Genomic DNA, 16363 nt, shown 5'->3' on the forward strand with positions numbered 1-16363 from the left:
ACTTCCGTTTTCTCTTCATGGCTCATAAATGTATTTTAAAATCTCACATTCATACCCTCCAGCCTTGCTTGTCTTCTAGGCAGGCAAATGGAAAGAAAGGATGAGAACACACTCCACAAGCCCTGCCCACCAGTGGCCAGCTAGGGCATCAAGGATCAAGTTTTTGTTGTGCCATATATTCATATTTGCATTATGTCCTTTCTACTAAACTGAAATCCTTGAAATCTTAGGAATTAATATGATGAGCAAAATAGAGTTGTTCTTGATGAGGAACATGAAAGATTACTCTTTCCTTTTCTTTTTATCTCCGCATCCAAACTCCTGCATCAGCTTTTCAAACCCTCCATCAAACAGCTGCACTATCTCTCAGCTCACTTTGCAGCCTCCAAAATCCAATCCCTCACCTTGGCCAGGCTGGTCTCTTCACTTGCCCCCTTCACAAGGAGGGACCACTGCAAGCCCATCACAAAGCTGGATGATGTGAGAAAATGGAACCTGGGTTCAAACCCCAGTTCTCTTACTGACATTGGGCAAATTACCACTCTCTATGCTTTGGTATCCCCAGTAAAATGGAGGAAATAATATCTATATCATAGGGTTGTGGTAAGGAGTGACTAATATGTATAAACTACTTGGAACATTCCTGGCAGTTGGGTCACATGGGATTGGATAACCAGGCAGCAAGAGACCCTGTCGCCTGTTTCTCTGCCACAGCTTAGCTATTTCACCATGTAGTCGAACAGAAATACTACTTCCTATTTTATGGCAATTCACAGAAGTAAAAACTGCTAATAAGTCTTAGAAAAAAACTTCTCTGATTATAGAAGAATTCCTTTTTCCTCACTCTCCCCATCCAAATTCAATCCCATTCTTCAAGAGCCAGCTTAAGTTTCACTTCCACAAAACCTTTTTCTGTTACTTCAGCCTCTCATTTCTGGAAACATTTGTATGGTGAGTCCATGCCATATGAGTTAACACTGAACTGTACTTGTGGGTCAGTATGCTCTGTTGGAATCTCCAAGGGTCCCCTGAATAAATAGCGCCTCACTTCTCAGACTGAGTTCTGAGCAAATGGAAAACTATTTCAAATGTTTGGCTGGGAGAACCCAAGTGACCACCTTTATTGTAGGCTGAGCTAAACTGTAGGAGGTACTATAGAATGAGAGTCAAATGAGTCCCTAATGGCATGGGAAAAGGCATCTCTTCCTCATGGGTCTGCCCCAAAGTCATTCCACTCCAAGGAAATAACTCCAGTTCTTCCAGAGAAAAAAAGAACATGAGCAGCCTGGGGTATGTTTGAACAAAAGCCCTCCTCCTGCAAACCATAAAGTGTGATAAAGGCCCACCCCTCTAGTAAGATCATCCATGTAGACTACGAAGTCTTTGAGGGCAGAACTGTATGTCAAGTTTCTGATGCACGCTGTATAATAGCTGAGAAGGATGGGCATATTACAGCTGCTCACTAATAATTCCAGGCTCTGTTCTAATCACTTTCCATATATGAGTTTAATCAATCCTTACAACAACACTGTGAAGCAGCTGGTATTACACTGATGTTGTATAGATAAGGAAACTCAGGCAAAGCACTCAGACGGTCAATAAACAATAAAGCTGGGAAATTTTGTCTGGCTTCATGCATTTGACCATTTTCCAATACTCCCCTGATCGAATTTCAGGGGCAATAGTGTTGGTAGAAATGGTGATTTTGAGAGTTCAGAGCTGCTGGGAACAGCCCTGATAATGTCAAGTTAAGGGAGTTCTGTAAGTAACAACTAATGCCTAGAGAGGATCACTGGAGAATCTACAGCACATTTCCTTTTTCTAAGCTGTCAGAAATCTTGTGAAACAATCACTGAGGTACTACTATTAGGAACTTAGAAAGCAGTCTATTAATTCGTCCTGCTGAACTACCAAAATCTCTATGTAATGCTTAGTCGTGAGTGCAAAAATGAATCACATTTGATTGAGAAAGAAAATCGTTTCTGGCTCTGATTCTTCTGTTGCTCATATGATTAAACTGCAATTTGTTTTATAACAGATAAGGAAGTTTTCCGTTATTGTTTTACAGGATGGCGTACGGGTTAAAATTCTATCCAAATATTCTGTTTGACTCAATAGCATTACATTGTATTTCTGGGATCAATTTCAGTCTGAATCTTTTAAGAAGTAAAAAAATAACTGCCCTTCAGGTGTTTTGTTTGTTTGCCACTAGAGGACACTAGCTAGTCGTTTATCTGTGTAAAACCAAGCCCTAAGCGTTCTGCTTTGTTTCCTTTGCATTCATCTGAGAGAAAAGAGGCATATGAAAGGCAACAACAGTTGAATTTGACAGAAGCAGGATCCAAGCCATAGCAGATCAGAGGACGCAACTCTAGGTGCTCTCCATCCCTTATGAGAGAGATTCATTCTCAGCTTCAGGGCCAGCCCCTGAGCCAACACCCTTATATCTGACTCCTCTGTCTGTGCCCATCACCCCATAAGACCAAAGCTTCCAGTATGATCTGCTCACCACAGTCAACTCCTAGGTCTTCAGGTTTGTGCAGGATGCATCTTCTAAACCTCTTGGGCTTGGAGTGGAGACAGTCTCGACTCTGCTACACCTGGCAGTTCCCCACCGTGCCATCTCTTCCCAATGTACTTTTCCTCTACCCTGGTAGCACAGGGGCTAGACAGAGCCTAGCACCCCAAAACTGTCTAGACAGCGAATGGCACATCAGATACCCACAAACCTATGAGCAGTTCTCTTGACAGCTCCCTCCCATGGCTTTGAGGATGAGAAGCAACCCATCCTTCCCTTGTTCTGGGAAACAAATACTTCCACAAAAGGCAGTGGCCCTTTCCCTTTCAGCCTCATCTTATATTAGGGTGTGAGTGGTGGCACTGGTTCTGCCTCCCAGTTTCTCTTAGCAATCCCTGTCCAGGATTGAATGGCCCCAACAGCTGTCATTCTAGGAATTTTGAATGCATGGTATTCAGTTCATTTGATCCTCAGCTGTGAACTTTAGGTTGGCATTAGTCACCAATACTTAGCAGCTGTCACCCATGTTTAAAATTAATCATCTTTCTCCCAACCACACTGATCCTGTATTACCTGTCTTGGTAAAGGATATCACCCTCCTTCCTGTAAGGTGATACTGCCCTGAGATGAGGGGCCTTCAGTACTAAAACCATGATACACCCTGACAAATTGAAAAGGTTGGTCACCCTACCCCCCAATTTCAATGACTCCAACCAGAACCTGTAACTCAGTTCCCCCCCATCTTCATCACCCCCTGCTCTGTTACCTAATTATGTTGTTCCTCTACCTCTCACAGCCCTTTTATTTATGTCCAGGCTTTTATGTTCTGCAACTATATTAACTTATGCAACTGATTCTCAATCTTGGTTTCTCATTAGATCACCAGTGATAATTTATAAAACTGATATCTGGATCTCATCCCAGAGATTCTGATTTAAGTGGTCTGGGGTGGGCCCTGGAAAATACCAGGTGATAATTACATGCATTCTCCCAGCTGAAATGCTGGTCTTAGTGATCTTCCCAACTCCAGAGTCCCCCTCCTGTAATCTACCCTCACACTACAGCCAGTTAGCTTTCTAAACCACGAAGCTGATTCTGTCACAGCCCTGACTTTAGGATAAAGCTCAAACTCCTCAGATAAAGCTCAAAGGGGAACAGTGCCTGGGAGACACCACTGGAGAGGGAGGGGCGAAGAGACCTGATCATGCAGCACCATGACTCTCGGCCTGAACTACTTGCGTTGCTTCATAGCCATCACGCTTTATGGCAACACTGTCCTTTGCTCATTTAAAAAGTACTTACTGAGCACTCATTATGTGTGAGGCATTAGGGATACAATGAAAAATAAAACAATCACAGTAATAAACCTTATCCAGAGCTAGTAGGCTAGATCCCTGAAGTGAAGGTGGCTTCCCTCCTCCAGCCCTGGTAGAATTGACCACGTCCTTCTTTGTACTTATGCTGTAACCTGAATATGCTTCTACACTAGCACCGGTAACCCTTATTGCAGTTTGTTCATATATATATATATATATGTAACTTTGTAAAACCCATCATCTAAGTGCCTTGAAGTCAAGAATAAAGTGTTTTCATTGTTTTGTCCTCAACACCAAGCAGAGTGCTCAGTACATAGTAAGTGTTCATTAAGCAGTTTGCCAAACAAAGGCAAGGAAGAATGGTTTCATCTGACTTCCCACATAACTACGCAAAAGCCTTGAATTCCACTCCCTTCATCTGTTAATAATACCACAGTTCTATGATTTCCACTAGAATGAATGAAATGAATTATGAAAGAATTAGTCATGTATTCAGAATGGTCTAAATTTATTTTTCACATAGATATAGTGTGTGCTTGAATGCAGGAATCCTCTCTCACAGGGGAAGTGAAGGGATGACCAACCCACTCTTCATCTGGCTCCTAAAAATAAAACCATACATCACGTCAGCAGGTAGCATCTTAGCAGAGATTAGTTATAGCATATGGCCTTTTACCAAGGATATTGGCACTCTCAAAGACAATCTGAAGATAAAAGATGAATGGTCCTTTAAATGATAGAACGACAGGGTTGGAGATGCTGGTTTTATAACCCTCTACTTCTCTTAATTAGTGCTGAGCAAGAACACTAAAGAGAGTCCCAGGAAGACCTGTGGGACTCTGCTGAGCCCCTGAGAGAGCTTCCATTCGGCTCCCCAGTGGAAATTCCAGGAACAGGAAGAGCCATATTGTCTCCTCAGCATCTCCTCCTGACTTTTAGTTACTCTGGAATGTACTGATGTTGGGAGCCAGTCCAAATCGCCCATCTGATGGCACCGCCAGACTCCCAGAAAGAGGAACCACAAAGCAGACTTCCGAAAGAAACATCCTCGCTATCTCTCCTTATTATTGTGGTGTTTGGAAATGTTGTTATTGGTAACTTACACACCTAAATTAGAAAACAAATTTAAAATACTTTGGGAGAAATGTTAGAGGCAAGACCCCCCTAATTCTTCCAGGTGGTAAAGATACCTCAAGATAACTGCTGGGCATAGAAGCCACAGGGCATAAATCTGCAAAGAAGTAAAAAGCTAACCTTTTCAAACAATATGGCTTCTCTCTCACTTACCAACTTTACATTTCCCTGTATGCCCCCAGAAGACGACTAGTTAGCCAGAGACGGGTAAGATTCCTCAAGGGAGGAACAAGCTAAGACAGGCACAGTTGCAGGGGGCCCATCAGGTGAGAAATTGGGGGTCAACAGAGGTGAGACTCAGAACTTCACCCTCCCAGTTTTGAGAGAAATCTTCTGCACCCATGAATGTTGTTGCCCTTGTCTCACTCGAATCAATACCCAGTTTATAGGCATGGATCTGACAGTCTACACTTGCTTTCCTACTGCACTAAACTCTACTTTCCATCTTTATTTTACATCAAGATTTAAATATCTTTTATGAAAAAGTAAACTGTGTTAAACAGCTTTCTATTAGAAACTGTAATCTTTATTACTTTAACCTACTATTTCAACATTTTATTAAAAAGTAAAGGAGGGTGATACAGAGAAGATATTGGAAACAAGTATCAAGTTATAATAAATAAGAATTGTTTGAGTAGGTTCCAGTTCCCTCTCCCCGCCCAACTTGGCCCTGTGAGGAATTTCTAAATGACTCCTAGACCTGTTGGGTCTCGGGGAATAATAGAACAATAAAGGAAGGTCAGCATGAATGATGGCATGTCAAAGGGCCTGGCATGATTACAGAGACTCTCCCAATAGAAAAGATCACTACTACAGATATTAATGTAAATGGTGTAAGGAAACTCTAAGTCAGACATGCCCCTGCTTCCCCCCTTAGGAAGAGAAGTGGCCCGACTGGGTCCCTATGCCTTCTGATTCAGTGGTCATTATCCCCTTACCTCATCCCCCCAGGTGCAATGCTTTTGTCTCTATGAAACTGGGCACCTACCCAAGAGTAGTGAGTTTTCAGTTCCCACAATTGCAATTAGCTTAGTCGTGCTATACTACTTTAATGATACACTGTTTTGATGTTCTTCTTTAAATCTGCACGTAATGCTCTAGACCTAGAAAAATAGACTTAGCTATATTTGTTAATCAGATGACTAGTAACCATGGCTATTTTAGAATCAATAATAAGGAAACTGCAAGTAAGGGCCAGGCCAACCAGGCATGAGGGAACCAGCCATGTTTGTTCCAGGACTGCCAGGGAAGCCAAGCAAGCATAAGTGCAAAAAATTAGTGATCTCTCAGGCGCTCATAAAGATTGACCTTTATGTGAACATTTTTTCTGAGAGAATCAAATGATCAAATCTGTGAAACTGCATACTCAAAACATATATAACCTTGCTAAATTTCAATAAAACAGGCCAGGCTCAGCTTTTGCTAGTGTCTGTGTCCTCATTCACTTCGTCAGTTGCCGACGCCGTTCATCCTTCAGGGACTCCTGGACTCACCGGAGCTGTACTCCAGCAGACTACATCAATACAATGGTTTTTACTCAACTCAAAACTCCTCAGTACAAAAGGTGTCCTATTTTCTCCAGGGCCAGGCAGGCAGTGCTTCAGGCTGCCCGTGAGCATCACAGCCTACAGTGCTAAGGACTCACTCAGTCTCACGCTGGTCTTCAGAGTCTCTGACTCACATACTAGGCTTCTCTGGTCCTTCAGGTCATTTGAATCTTGCTAACCATTGGTTATGACCCCTACTTATTTTATTTGCATTTGCATTCTCTTCCAACAGTTACTAATTTAAAAACAACAGCAACACAGCAGGGTGCTACCAAGCGCTGTTACTCCTCTCACAACCTTAGAGCCAATATGTTATTTCCCCAAGTCTTTGGTTAAGTAGAGGATCCAGCCATCCTCGTTGGCCTGGGACTGAGGGGGTTTTGTACAGGACAAGCTAGTGCAATTGGTCATTCTCTACCAGGTGTCTGGCCCAAAATAGCCAAGGAGTAATTCAGGGACTCTAGATAAAAAACCAGGGGGCAGTAAATGCTAAAGAGAAAGTGAAAGAAAGGCAAGTTGGTGGACAGAAAGTAAGCACCAGGGGAAATGAAGCATTTGTGGAAAAGGGAAATAGAAGAAAATCAAAATAAGAGAAGACAGAACCCAAGGCAAATGAATTCTTACAGGTGTAAAGAGCTAGTTTAAAAAATATCTAGGAACTTCCATAGAGAGAATAAAAATAAAAATAGAAGAAAAAGTACTATACATATAACACTGTACTATAATAAGCAAAGAGTAGGAAAGAATTGTCAACTTGTTACAACATGTCTTTCTATACATGGTTATTTCTTTTCTTTCAGAATGCCCCTTCTGGAAGGAATAGTATACCCATTTCCTGGTGTTATATATAAAAGATGGCATTGTATTATGTTTAGTGAAAATAAGAACAGAAATAAATCAATGAAAAATAATGATTTGCATGAAAGTAGTTTTCCCTTATCCCTTAAAAAGGGTTTTATCATCTGCTGGAAAACTACCAGGACAGCCTATGTCAGTCTAGCTCCTGAGGACATCTAGAACCTTGTCAAGTTAACAAACCTTACTGAAGTATCTAAATGCTATATAGACTTCCACTTAAAATTCTGTTACAGCAATTATCCTGTTGCCAGTGTTTGATTTGTGTGTGTTGTGTTCACACAAGCACTGTGCAACGTTAGCATCCTGGGGAGGCGCCCAGGCATAGTGACAGTCCGTGGTTGAGAACCATTTCCAAACTTGTCCTATCCTAAACATCTAAGGGGACACCAACCAATTACAGATTGAATGCTTCTTACTTCCCGCTTGAATCAGAATCTCTATGGAGCGGCCTGGAAATATGTATACTATTATAAGAGCCCCAGGTAATTCTTAAAACCAGACAAATTTAGAAAACAATGACTGCGCCCTGCATTCCTTTTCCCTGTTTTGTCAATGTGATCTCAACTGTTTTTGGTCAGCCAGAAGTTTATTATAATCTGAGGTCACCTGATAAGCCCCCTCCTGGTCTCTGCAATGCCAGAGAGTAAGGACAAAAGAGATACTTATGTCACTAAATTGGGATTGACAGGTAGGAGAGACAAATATGCTCAGTCAGCCATCTTAACTAGAAATGTTCCAGACAGGAAATTTGTCCCAGGAAGCTTGGTGTGTTTTAAATGACTTAATTCATTGTACTAAAAAGATTGTTCCCTAGTTCATTTAACATGACAAAGCTTTTCATCTTGCCATCAAAGTTATAAAGGTGGTACATTTTTGAAGTAATTTGTTCTTGCATACTACTTTCAGAGCATGCAAAGTTTTTTTAAGACTTGGTCTCAGTAAGCAACAGAAATGACTTCCAGAATTTTGGAAATAACCAAGTAGACCTTAGAAATGGACAGTGACAATGATCCACTAATGAAGCATTTTATTTTTTAATTATATCTTTCAGTCTTTTAATAAAAGGCAAAGTCAGGATATGTCTAATTAATCTATATAGAAAAACATGTCCATGGCAATATTCTCAAAACTGTCTGTAATACACAATAATGGCTATCATTTATGATTGTGTAAATATGTGACCTCTTACAAGATAACCAACCATCCCAGTCTACCTGGAATGTCCCAGTTTCAGCGTTGAAAGTCTTGTGTCCCAAGAAACCTGTCAGGCTTGGGCATTCTAGGTCTGTTGGTCACCCTACATCTTTATTTCATTTGATCTTAAAAACAACTCTATGTGATGAGTACAATTATCCCTGTTTTATGGATGAGGAAACTGAGACATAAAGGCGTTAAGCAAACTGACCAAAGCTGCCCGACTAGGAAGTTGTGAAGGTGGTACTCAAACCCCTGACTGTCTACATTTGTTTGCTTTCAGAGCCTACTTCCTAATTACTCCTTTTTTTTTTTTTGCCATAAAGCTACAGTCCTTAGAGGTTCCATTTATTTCTTCCTTTTCTCAGGGATAAAATTGATTTACAGACTTAGCACCAGAAAAACCTATTTAGAATTTCCTAGAAAATTAAAAAAGAAACTTCACAAGAAATTAATTGTATCCCATTTAATACCAACAGAAAATTAAAGCTTCATTGAGTTCTCCAAGGCTTTGAATATTGCTAGGGGAATTTGGGCTTTGTGAGATGAAGTAAAAGCACAGGGAAATTCTACCCTTTGCAAGAGCACAGTGTTTCAGGAGAATGGTATGTGCTTGGCAGCTGCTTTGAGAAACACAGCAACCACAGTGTAGTACTTCACAGAGGGAAGTGATGGTGGCTGTCCCATCCAATCCAATCCATTAGGGAAGGGGAGCAAAGGCGATATGCTTTCCTGGCCTGCCATTCATCCAAGAGAGCTCATTTGATTTTCCTCACTAATAAACTCTGAGCTTAAATGAAGTTCTGGGCTACATCTATAATTCAAATTGGAAAGTAATTTTCAATGCACTGAAAACTAGACTTCAGAAAAATAAGTCATTTGTACTTATTGCATTTTAGAGAGTCATAACCCTTTGGGATTATTTGTTATGAAGTTTCTGATTTCTTTGGAATAACTTAATAAAGTTGGAATATGTTCATCAAATGAGTAAAACACTTCCTTTCTGATGAAATTATAACATACTATATAGATACAGCCAGAACGTTTTTTCAAGACACTGTGATGATTGTAAATTAAATGTTATATTTATAGAATACTTTAAATAATATTTATGGTTTTTTTCCTGATTACAAAATAATTTGTTTTCTGTATTTCTACAATGAAATATAAAGTGAAGACCCTAAAATTCATATAATCATTTTTGACACTTTTTAAATTATCCTTTGATTCTTCTCTACATGCAATAAATATGGCATATCCATATTATTATGGAGTACAATACTGCCATGAAAATAATGTCCTAAACAGAAACTTATTTATATGGAAATATGCCCGCTGAAATTAAAGGTGGAAATTTTATATGCGTTTTGTAACTTGCTTTCCTTCCTTAACTTTAGTGAGCATTTTTCCACTCTAGAAGATGACTTTTATTGACAATAGAGGATTTCATAAAATAGATTTTAGTTTTTTTAGTTTAACAAATTTCATGTACTTTCAATGCTTCAAATTAAAGAATGCCTCACATTTTTTTGTGCCAAGTTTGTTACTATATCATTAAAGTAAATTATTTAATTCTTGCTCTTCCACTATGAAAGTCGTATCAACAGCCTCAACATACTACCTGGCAGATAGGTCTTACTGATTTATGATACAAACCAGCAGCAAATAGGTATTGTTTTACCACATCAACACTAAATATCATACTTCTTAGTCTCAAACATACACTAAAAAAATCACAAATATTTAATTCATAAATATTTCCATTTATGTTACTGAGAGCTGCAGTCAGAGGGAGGCAGCCCCTGCCAGGACCTGGAACCAAAGCAGCAAGAGTCAGAGAAAAAAATACCCCGATCTCTTTCCTTCTCCTTGCTGCTCTCTTGCTGATGCCTTCCATTGGGTGACTCCAACCTGAAACCGGAGAGCAAGCCCCTGGGGCACAGAACAAGTCAGGGAAAGGCAGAGAATGAAGAATAACCACACAGTTGATACTTATGGCTTTTTTGGTTTTCACATTTACCTTTTAAGCTCACTTACAATTTTTCTTTTTGGTATTTAATATGTAATAGAGATAAGCTTTTAATTTAATTTTTCTAGATACCTCTGCAACTATCTTAGAGGCATATATTGAATAATTTTCCTATTTATTATAACTAAATTTTTATAATGGGGATCTGTTCAGTGTTTTCTACTCTGTTCCATTGATCTGCTCCTGTGCAATTACACAGTGCTTTAATTATTGTAGCATGATAATATGTTTTACCATTCGGTAGAATAGCTCCTAAATATTCTGAAGCTCTGATGAAACATATTGGGAAGAGTAGCTTTGAAAACTGGGAATATATATCAAATATAAAGAGTTTTTTATTTAGATGTATTTTGAAATGGATTCTATTAAGAGGTATGTACAAATTCTAATTAGTTCTCCAATATAGAAACTCAATATACATTACTAGATAATACAAGGAGGTTTCTTTGAAACATAAACAAAGGAACTACTAGCCATATGCTATAGTCCACTCTTATCCACAGAGGACACATTCTGGTGGATGCCTGAAACCACAGACAGAACCCTACATACATTGTTTCTTCCTGTACATATATACCTATGATAAAGTTTAATTTATAAATAAGGCACAGTAACAGATTAATAACAATAATAAAAACAACTATAACAATATACTGTAATCAAAGTTATGTGAATGTGATATTCTCAAAATGTCTTATTGTATTTACCCTTCTGCTTGTGATGATGTGAGATGATAAAATGCCTATGGGATGAGATGAGGTGAGGTGAATGATACAGGCATCATGACATAGCATTAGACTACTCTTGATTAGCATTCTAACTACATTCTAAGTACATGTCAGGAGAACTATCTGTTTCCAGATATCAGCTCACTGCAAGTAACTGAAACCATCAAAGTGAAACTGCGTATAAGGGAGGACTACTGTATTCTTGTTCTGAGAAGATACCTAAGTAATTAGAAGTCATTGTGCATCTTTGATTATCTCTTGTGGAGAACAAACTACCCAAATCTTGGTGGCTTGAAACAACACCAGTCACTTATTTTCATGAGTCTTTGTGTGGGCTGGGCACAGTTGGACAGTCCTTCTGCTCCATGTGGTCTCATCTGGAGGCTGAACTGGGCTGGATTGTCAAAGAGAGATCACTCTTACAGCTGGTAGCTGGTGCTGGCTATTTGGCTGCGAGCTTAGCTGAACTGTTAGCCTGGTTCTCCAAGGGGCTCCTCCATGTGGTTTGGGTTCTAAAAGGAGTGCTCAGAAGGGTATGAAAATGGAAGCTTTAAGTCTCTTCAGACTCAGCCTCAAGTTATATAGAACCACTTCCGTCTCATTCAGTTGGTCAAAGTGGGTCACAAGGCCAGTCCACATTCAAGGGGAAAACAAATTGCCACTCCTCTTGTCAAGAGGTGGAGTCTAAGAATTTTTGGCCATCCTCAATCCCAGGCTTGAACTTCCCAAATAAAGTGTCAGCACTTCAATCCTTGTCTCAGGCAATATTTTGTAGAAAAGGTTTCCTAAGAGAGGGCTGTAACAAGAGTACTCACTTTCCTGGCATGCTGGATATTTCCTCTTGCTCCCAGGAGTCACTCTCCACTTTTTCTCCACCCTGCCTTCTGCCCTGGGAGGTGGTTGAGATACATCAACCAGGAGCCCACACCCTCTGGCTACCAGTAAGGTCCCACCAATGGGATACCCTGGTAGGAGATTGGAGGGAGAAAGTACTTAGTCTCCTGGTGCCTGTGAGAGGTCACCATGGGCTGGTTGTGTCTGCTGTCATGAAAGTCACAGCTGATGGCCACCTCTACCCAACTTTCTTTTTGGTTTCTGAGACCTGCTTCCTCCTCTCAGCCCTTTGGCCCTAGGGGACATAATAGCTCCATACTCCTACCCTCAGGTTACACACTATCCCTTGCAGCTCCTTTCCACCCTGCCCATGCCTTTGTAATTAATCTCTTTATAAATAAATCATTCTAATTTGAGAGTGCCATCTGTTTCCCTTGGGACTGGTAGTGAAAGGAATGGTTAAATTGTAATACGGTTTATCTGTGCTGGAATAGTGCATAGCCCTAGAAATCAGTTCATGTTCGGCAGCAAAAGCAAGTGATGTACAGGTTTTTATTTTAAGTACTTAAGAAGTCAAGTAGTCAGAGTTCTGGCAGGAAACAGAGTTTCATCACCTGAAAGGGACTTTGATGAGAGATCATTTGTGGGAGAGCAAGCAAAGTAAAGGGAACAGAGATTGGTAAATACGAGGGAAAAGAATGGGCAGAAAACACTACCACCCCAACTGCTGAAGAGGCAAAAGGAAGAAACGGTGTTTCTGCACTAGAACCTAGTACAAGCCGGAGTCATGGAAGACTGGCCATCTCTCCAAAGCTCTAGTCATGGAGGGACACAGGCCTGGTCAAGCCTCTGCAGTGGGCTGGCAGTGGGGAAAGAAATGCCCTGACCTTTCTCCCCTCCTGCCCACCATCTTCTCCCTCCAATCTTGTCTCCAGTCCATGCCTCCTATTGGCTGAACCCAACTGGAAACACGATTGACATGGCCCGTCGGGGTCAACCTGCTTGGGCTCAGAGTGGAGCCGAGGAGGGCAGAGGGAGGATGGGTTTGGATTGGTGGGAGGCAGGGAAGGCAGCAGAAAATAACCGATACAATTGGGATATCAAACGCCATGCAGATATAGTACTAATTTTGCAAAAAAGTGAGATGTATTTATGTATAAGAGAAGGCTGAATTAGAAATTTAAAGTAGCTATGTCATGGTAATAGAGGAATAATAAATGGTTTTTGTATTTTACAGTGTTTGGTATATTTTCCAAATCAAAAAATGTCTGTGTATGACTTTAAATTCATCTTAAGAAAAAAATACATCCTAATTGGATGATGTGTTTATTTTAGTTTTCATTTTTAAAAGATGTAAGTTTCCTCGAAAACCTATCAGTGGCTCCTTGAGGTAAGAATTTCACTTCTTGGACTTTTCCAGAAGTAGTACTTCATCTAGAGTAAGATCAAGGCCAAATGAAAGGGGTTTTATGTTTCCTAGTATCCCAAAGCTCTCGTTAGTTTTCTACTATCCTGCCAATCGCTGATAAAGATGTCATGGGACAAACGGTATCCCACTACTAATCATATCAGCAGATGTTACCCCACTAATTAGTATTAATTTTGTAATGTAGCAGAGGTGGTGTGTGATAATCACTTTGTCAAACAAACTTTCTTGTCTGAGTTAGATGGACAAATCCAGGTAAATAAGCATTAGCAGATAGCTTTACAATCCTCTCAATTTAATTATACTATAAACAAACATCTTTCTCAAATCACATTTGTTTTGAGAACTGCTTTTGTAACTTTTTGATTTCTTTTTCAACTATTGTTTCTTGACTTTCATGTTGCACTTGAACTACAAATGAAGCTCTCCAGAGGAGCGTAGTGGCATTGCCAGCAGTCTGCATCTACTCTGGTGTTTTCCACACCCAGCCTTCTCTATTCATAGTGCTGTCTTCGGACTCACCGGCTCTCATGGGGTGTGGGGCAAAAGCAGCCACTTCCTCCTCAGAAGTATCTAGTGTGTGCAGAATGAGACAGAAAATCTTTGGAGTGTCACAGACCAGCTGTTGAAGACACCATTCCTAAAGCAAAGCCTTAACCTTCACCAATGTCTCGGTCCTTCTGCTGAGGGGAGGCAGCAGTTAGAAGACAAACAGCACTCAGCAGCAGGCTGTATAACCTCTCAGCTTCCACTATCTGCCAGGCTATTTAAAGCTAAGCATTATGCACAGAGAGCAGGCACATTGCATTTTGCCATCTTGCAAAATCTAAAATTTTAAGTTGCAGCATCTAAAGAGCACAGATTAAAACTCTTTGAATTCAGTAGTTGTACTTTTTAAAGTGGCTTTGTAAACTTAATATTAACTTATAAGAATATGAGTTAACACACATCATATCAATATTTCATAAGTATCCATAGAACATATGTTGTTTTTTAAAATACATTCAAACAGCATTCAGTTTAGCTTTCAAAAAATAAGATACATATTTGGAAACTTTTAAAAATAAAGTTTAGAGCTAAGGAATTCCAACATACATTTAAGGAAGTAACAACTGTAGTGCATCCTAAATATATTTCAGACCCAATTTCCAAATCCTCTATTTTAACCTCCAGACTCTATATTTACAAAGTTCTACTTTAAATAAAATATGCTGAGGAGAAATGCTTGTCAAGTGAAAGGCATCACAACTTGTTTTAGCAGTACAAAAAATTTTCATGAAATGGATAAGAATTCTGCAAGTTAGTATGGCTCTTTTGCCATCTGTCATTTATTACAGATGCAGCTTCTCTGGCACTGCTAGGTAACGACATACTTCTGAGTCCTTTCTAGTATCAAACTAGTCTCCTAAGGTGTCCGTGTTTCAGGTTTCAGAATATCATCACTTTGAGCTATAGGATATTTAACAATTTTCTCATCTGAGTAAGAACAACAGGGACAACCTCAACATACCAGGAACTATGTCTATATTTTTAATTTTCATAAAAATCATTTCAAACATGGACAATACGAACATTCCCTGGTACCACTGGCTGAACTGTAATCTTCCTCATGGTGAATGAACAGGAACCGATTCAGTCCCAGCTGGATCCTTTACTTCCACCACCAGAATGCCATCGTGACAGAGAGTCGCAGACAAATCTTTGGTTTCAATGCCATCTGGCAGTTTATATTGTCGGGTGAAGCTTCTTGAGATAAAACCATGCTCGTCCATTCTGGTTCCATGTTGAGCCTTAATCAGCAGCCAGCCTTCAAAGGTCTGAATGATGATGTCTTCAGGGAGGAACTGGACCACATCCAGCAGGATCTGGAAGCGGGCTTCCCCTTCCCGGGGTGGCACCTCTGCTGCTGAGTCCAGTGTGGGAGCCCCAGGTGCCCTTGCTTTCCCCAGGTCCACAGTGCTTGGCCCAGGCAGTGCATATAAAGCATGATCCAGTCTGCAGGCTTCCAAACCTCGAGCTTCAAACTCCTCTTCATAACGCACTGGAGTCTCTATAAGGTGCCTCAAAATGATTTTTGCCATAGTGGAGGCCAAACCAGCATCGAACAGCTTCCCTTCAGTCTATGCTCAATCAGTGGTGAACCCCTGCAGTTCCCTACTGACTGGATTATCAGTTGGAACAGCTATTTGCTTAGAACTCTGCGCAGATGCAGCCACTTAATTATGCCTGAATCATACCACCACACACTCACTCTTGTCTTTTCACACACTCTGACAATGAACAGCTATTTATAGGGCATGTTTCATAGTTGCATCTGGCACACAGCCGGCTCAGGCTGCCCAGTCGAGGAGTGGCCTTACGTTCTTAGTTACCGTTGGCCAATGTATCTGCCTTGCTTACCTCAAAAGAAAAAGACAGTTAAAATCAGAAATAGTATTTGAAAAATACCTGAGTGTTCTGTCCTTGTGAACTACAGTGATCTAAGGAACTATGACTTCTTAGAACACTCCAGAGATGTGCACTCATTTTATAATATGAATAAGACTGCCTTTATCACAGTCTCCAGGTGCAAAGCTGGGGATAAATGAATTTAACTGAAACTGATTAGGAATCAAAATACCCATACGTATTCAAATCTCAAATATTCATCAGACCCTCAGCCCTCTGTCTTATATATATATATATTTTTTTTATTTAAACTTTTGTCCTTAAGGGACATCTGAGGCATATCTGTCAGGGTTTATTGTATTTGACTCATCAAAAATGAAATCAGACAACT

At 40.2% G+C, this 16363-nt stretch overlaps 1 protein-coding gene across 1 annotated transcript; it reads right to left on the bottom strand.

The window, feature by feature from the left end:
• Window positions 1–4321: 4321 nt before the first annotated feature.
• On the bottom strand, window positions 4322–15836 carry HSPB3 (heat shock protein family B (small) member 3). Its single transcript, XM_017649540.3, has 2 exons — window positions 15157–15836; window positions 4322–4436 (listed from the first exon to the last, which is right to left on the bottom strand). The coding sequence occupies exon 1, from the start codon at window positions 15663–15665 to the stop codon at window positions 15192–15194; it is 474 nt and encodes a 157-aa protein (XP_017505029.1). The 5' UTR covers window positions 15666–15836; the 3' UTR covers window positions 4322–4436; window positions 15157–15191.
• Window positions 15837–16363: the final 527 nt, after the last annotated feature.

This window comes from Manis javanica, chromosome 1 (assembly GCF_040802235.1).
Source record: "Manis javanica isolate MJ-LG chromosome 1, MJ_LKY, whole genome shotgun sequence".
Lineage (NCBI taxonomy): Eukaryota > Metazoa > Chordata > Mammalia > Pholidota > Manidae > Manis > Manis javanica.

What these genes read in the sequence shown, in the direction of transcription:
- HSPB3 (XM_017649540.3), bottom strand. Translation starts at nt 15,665, where the DNA reads ATGGCAAAAATCATTTTGAGGCACCTTATAGAGACTCCAGTGCGTTAT.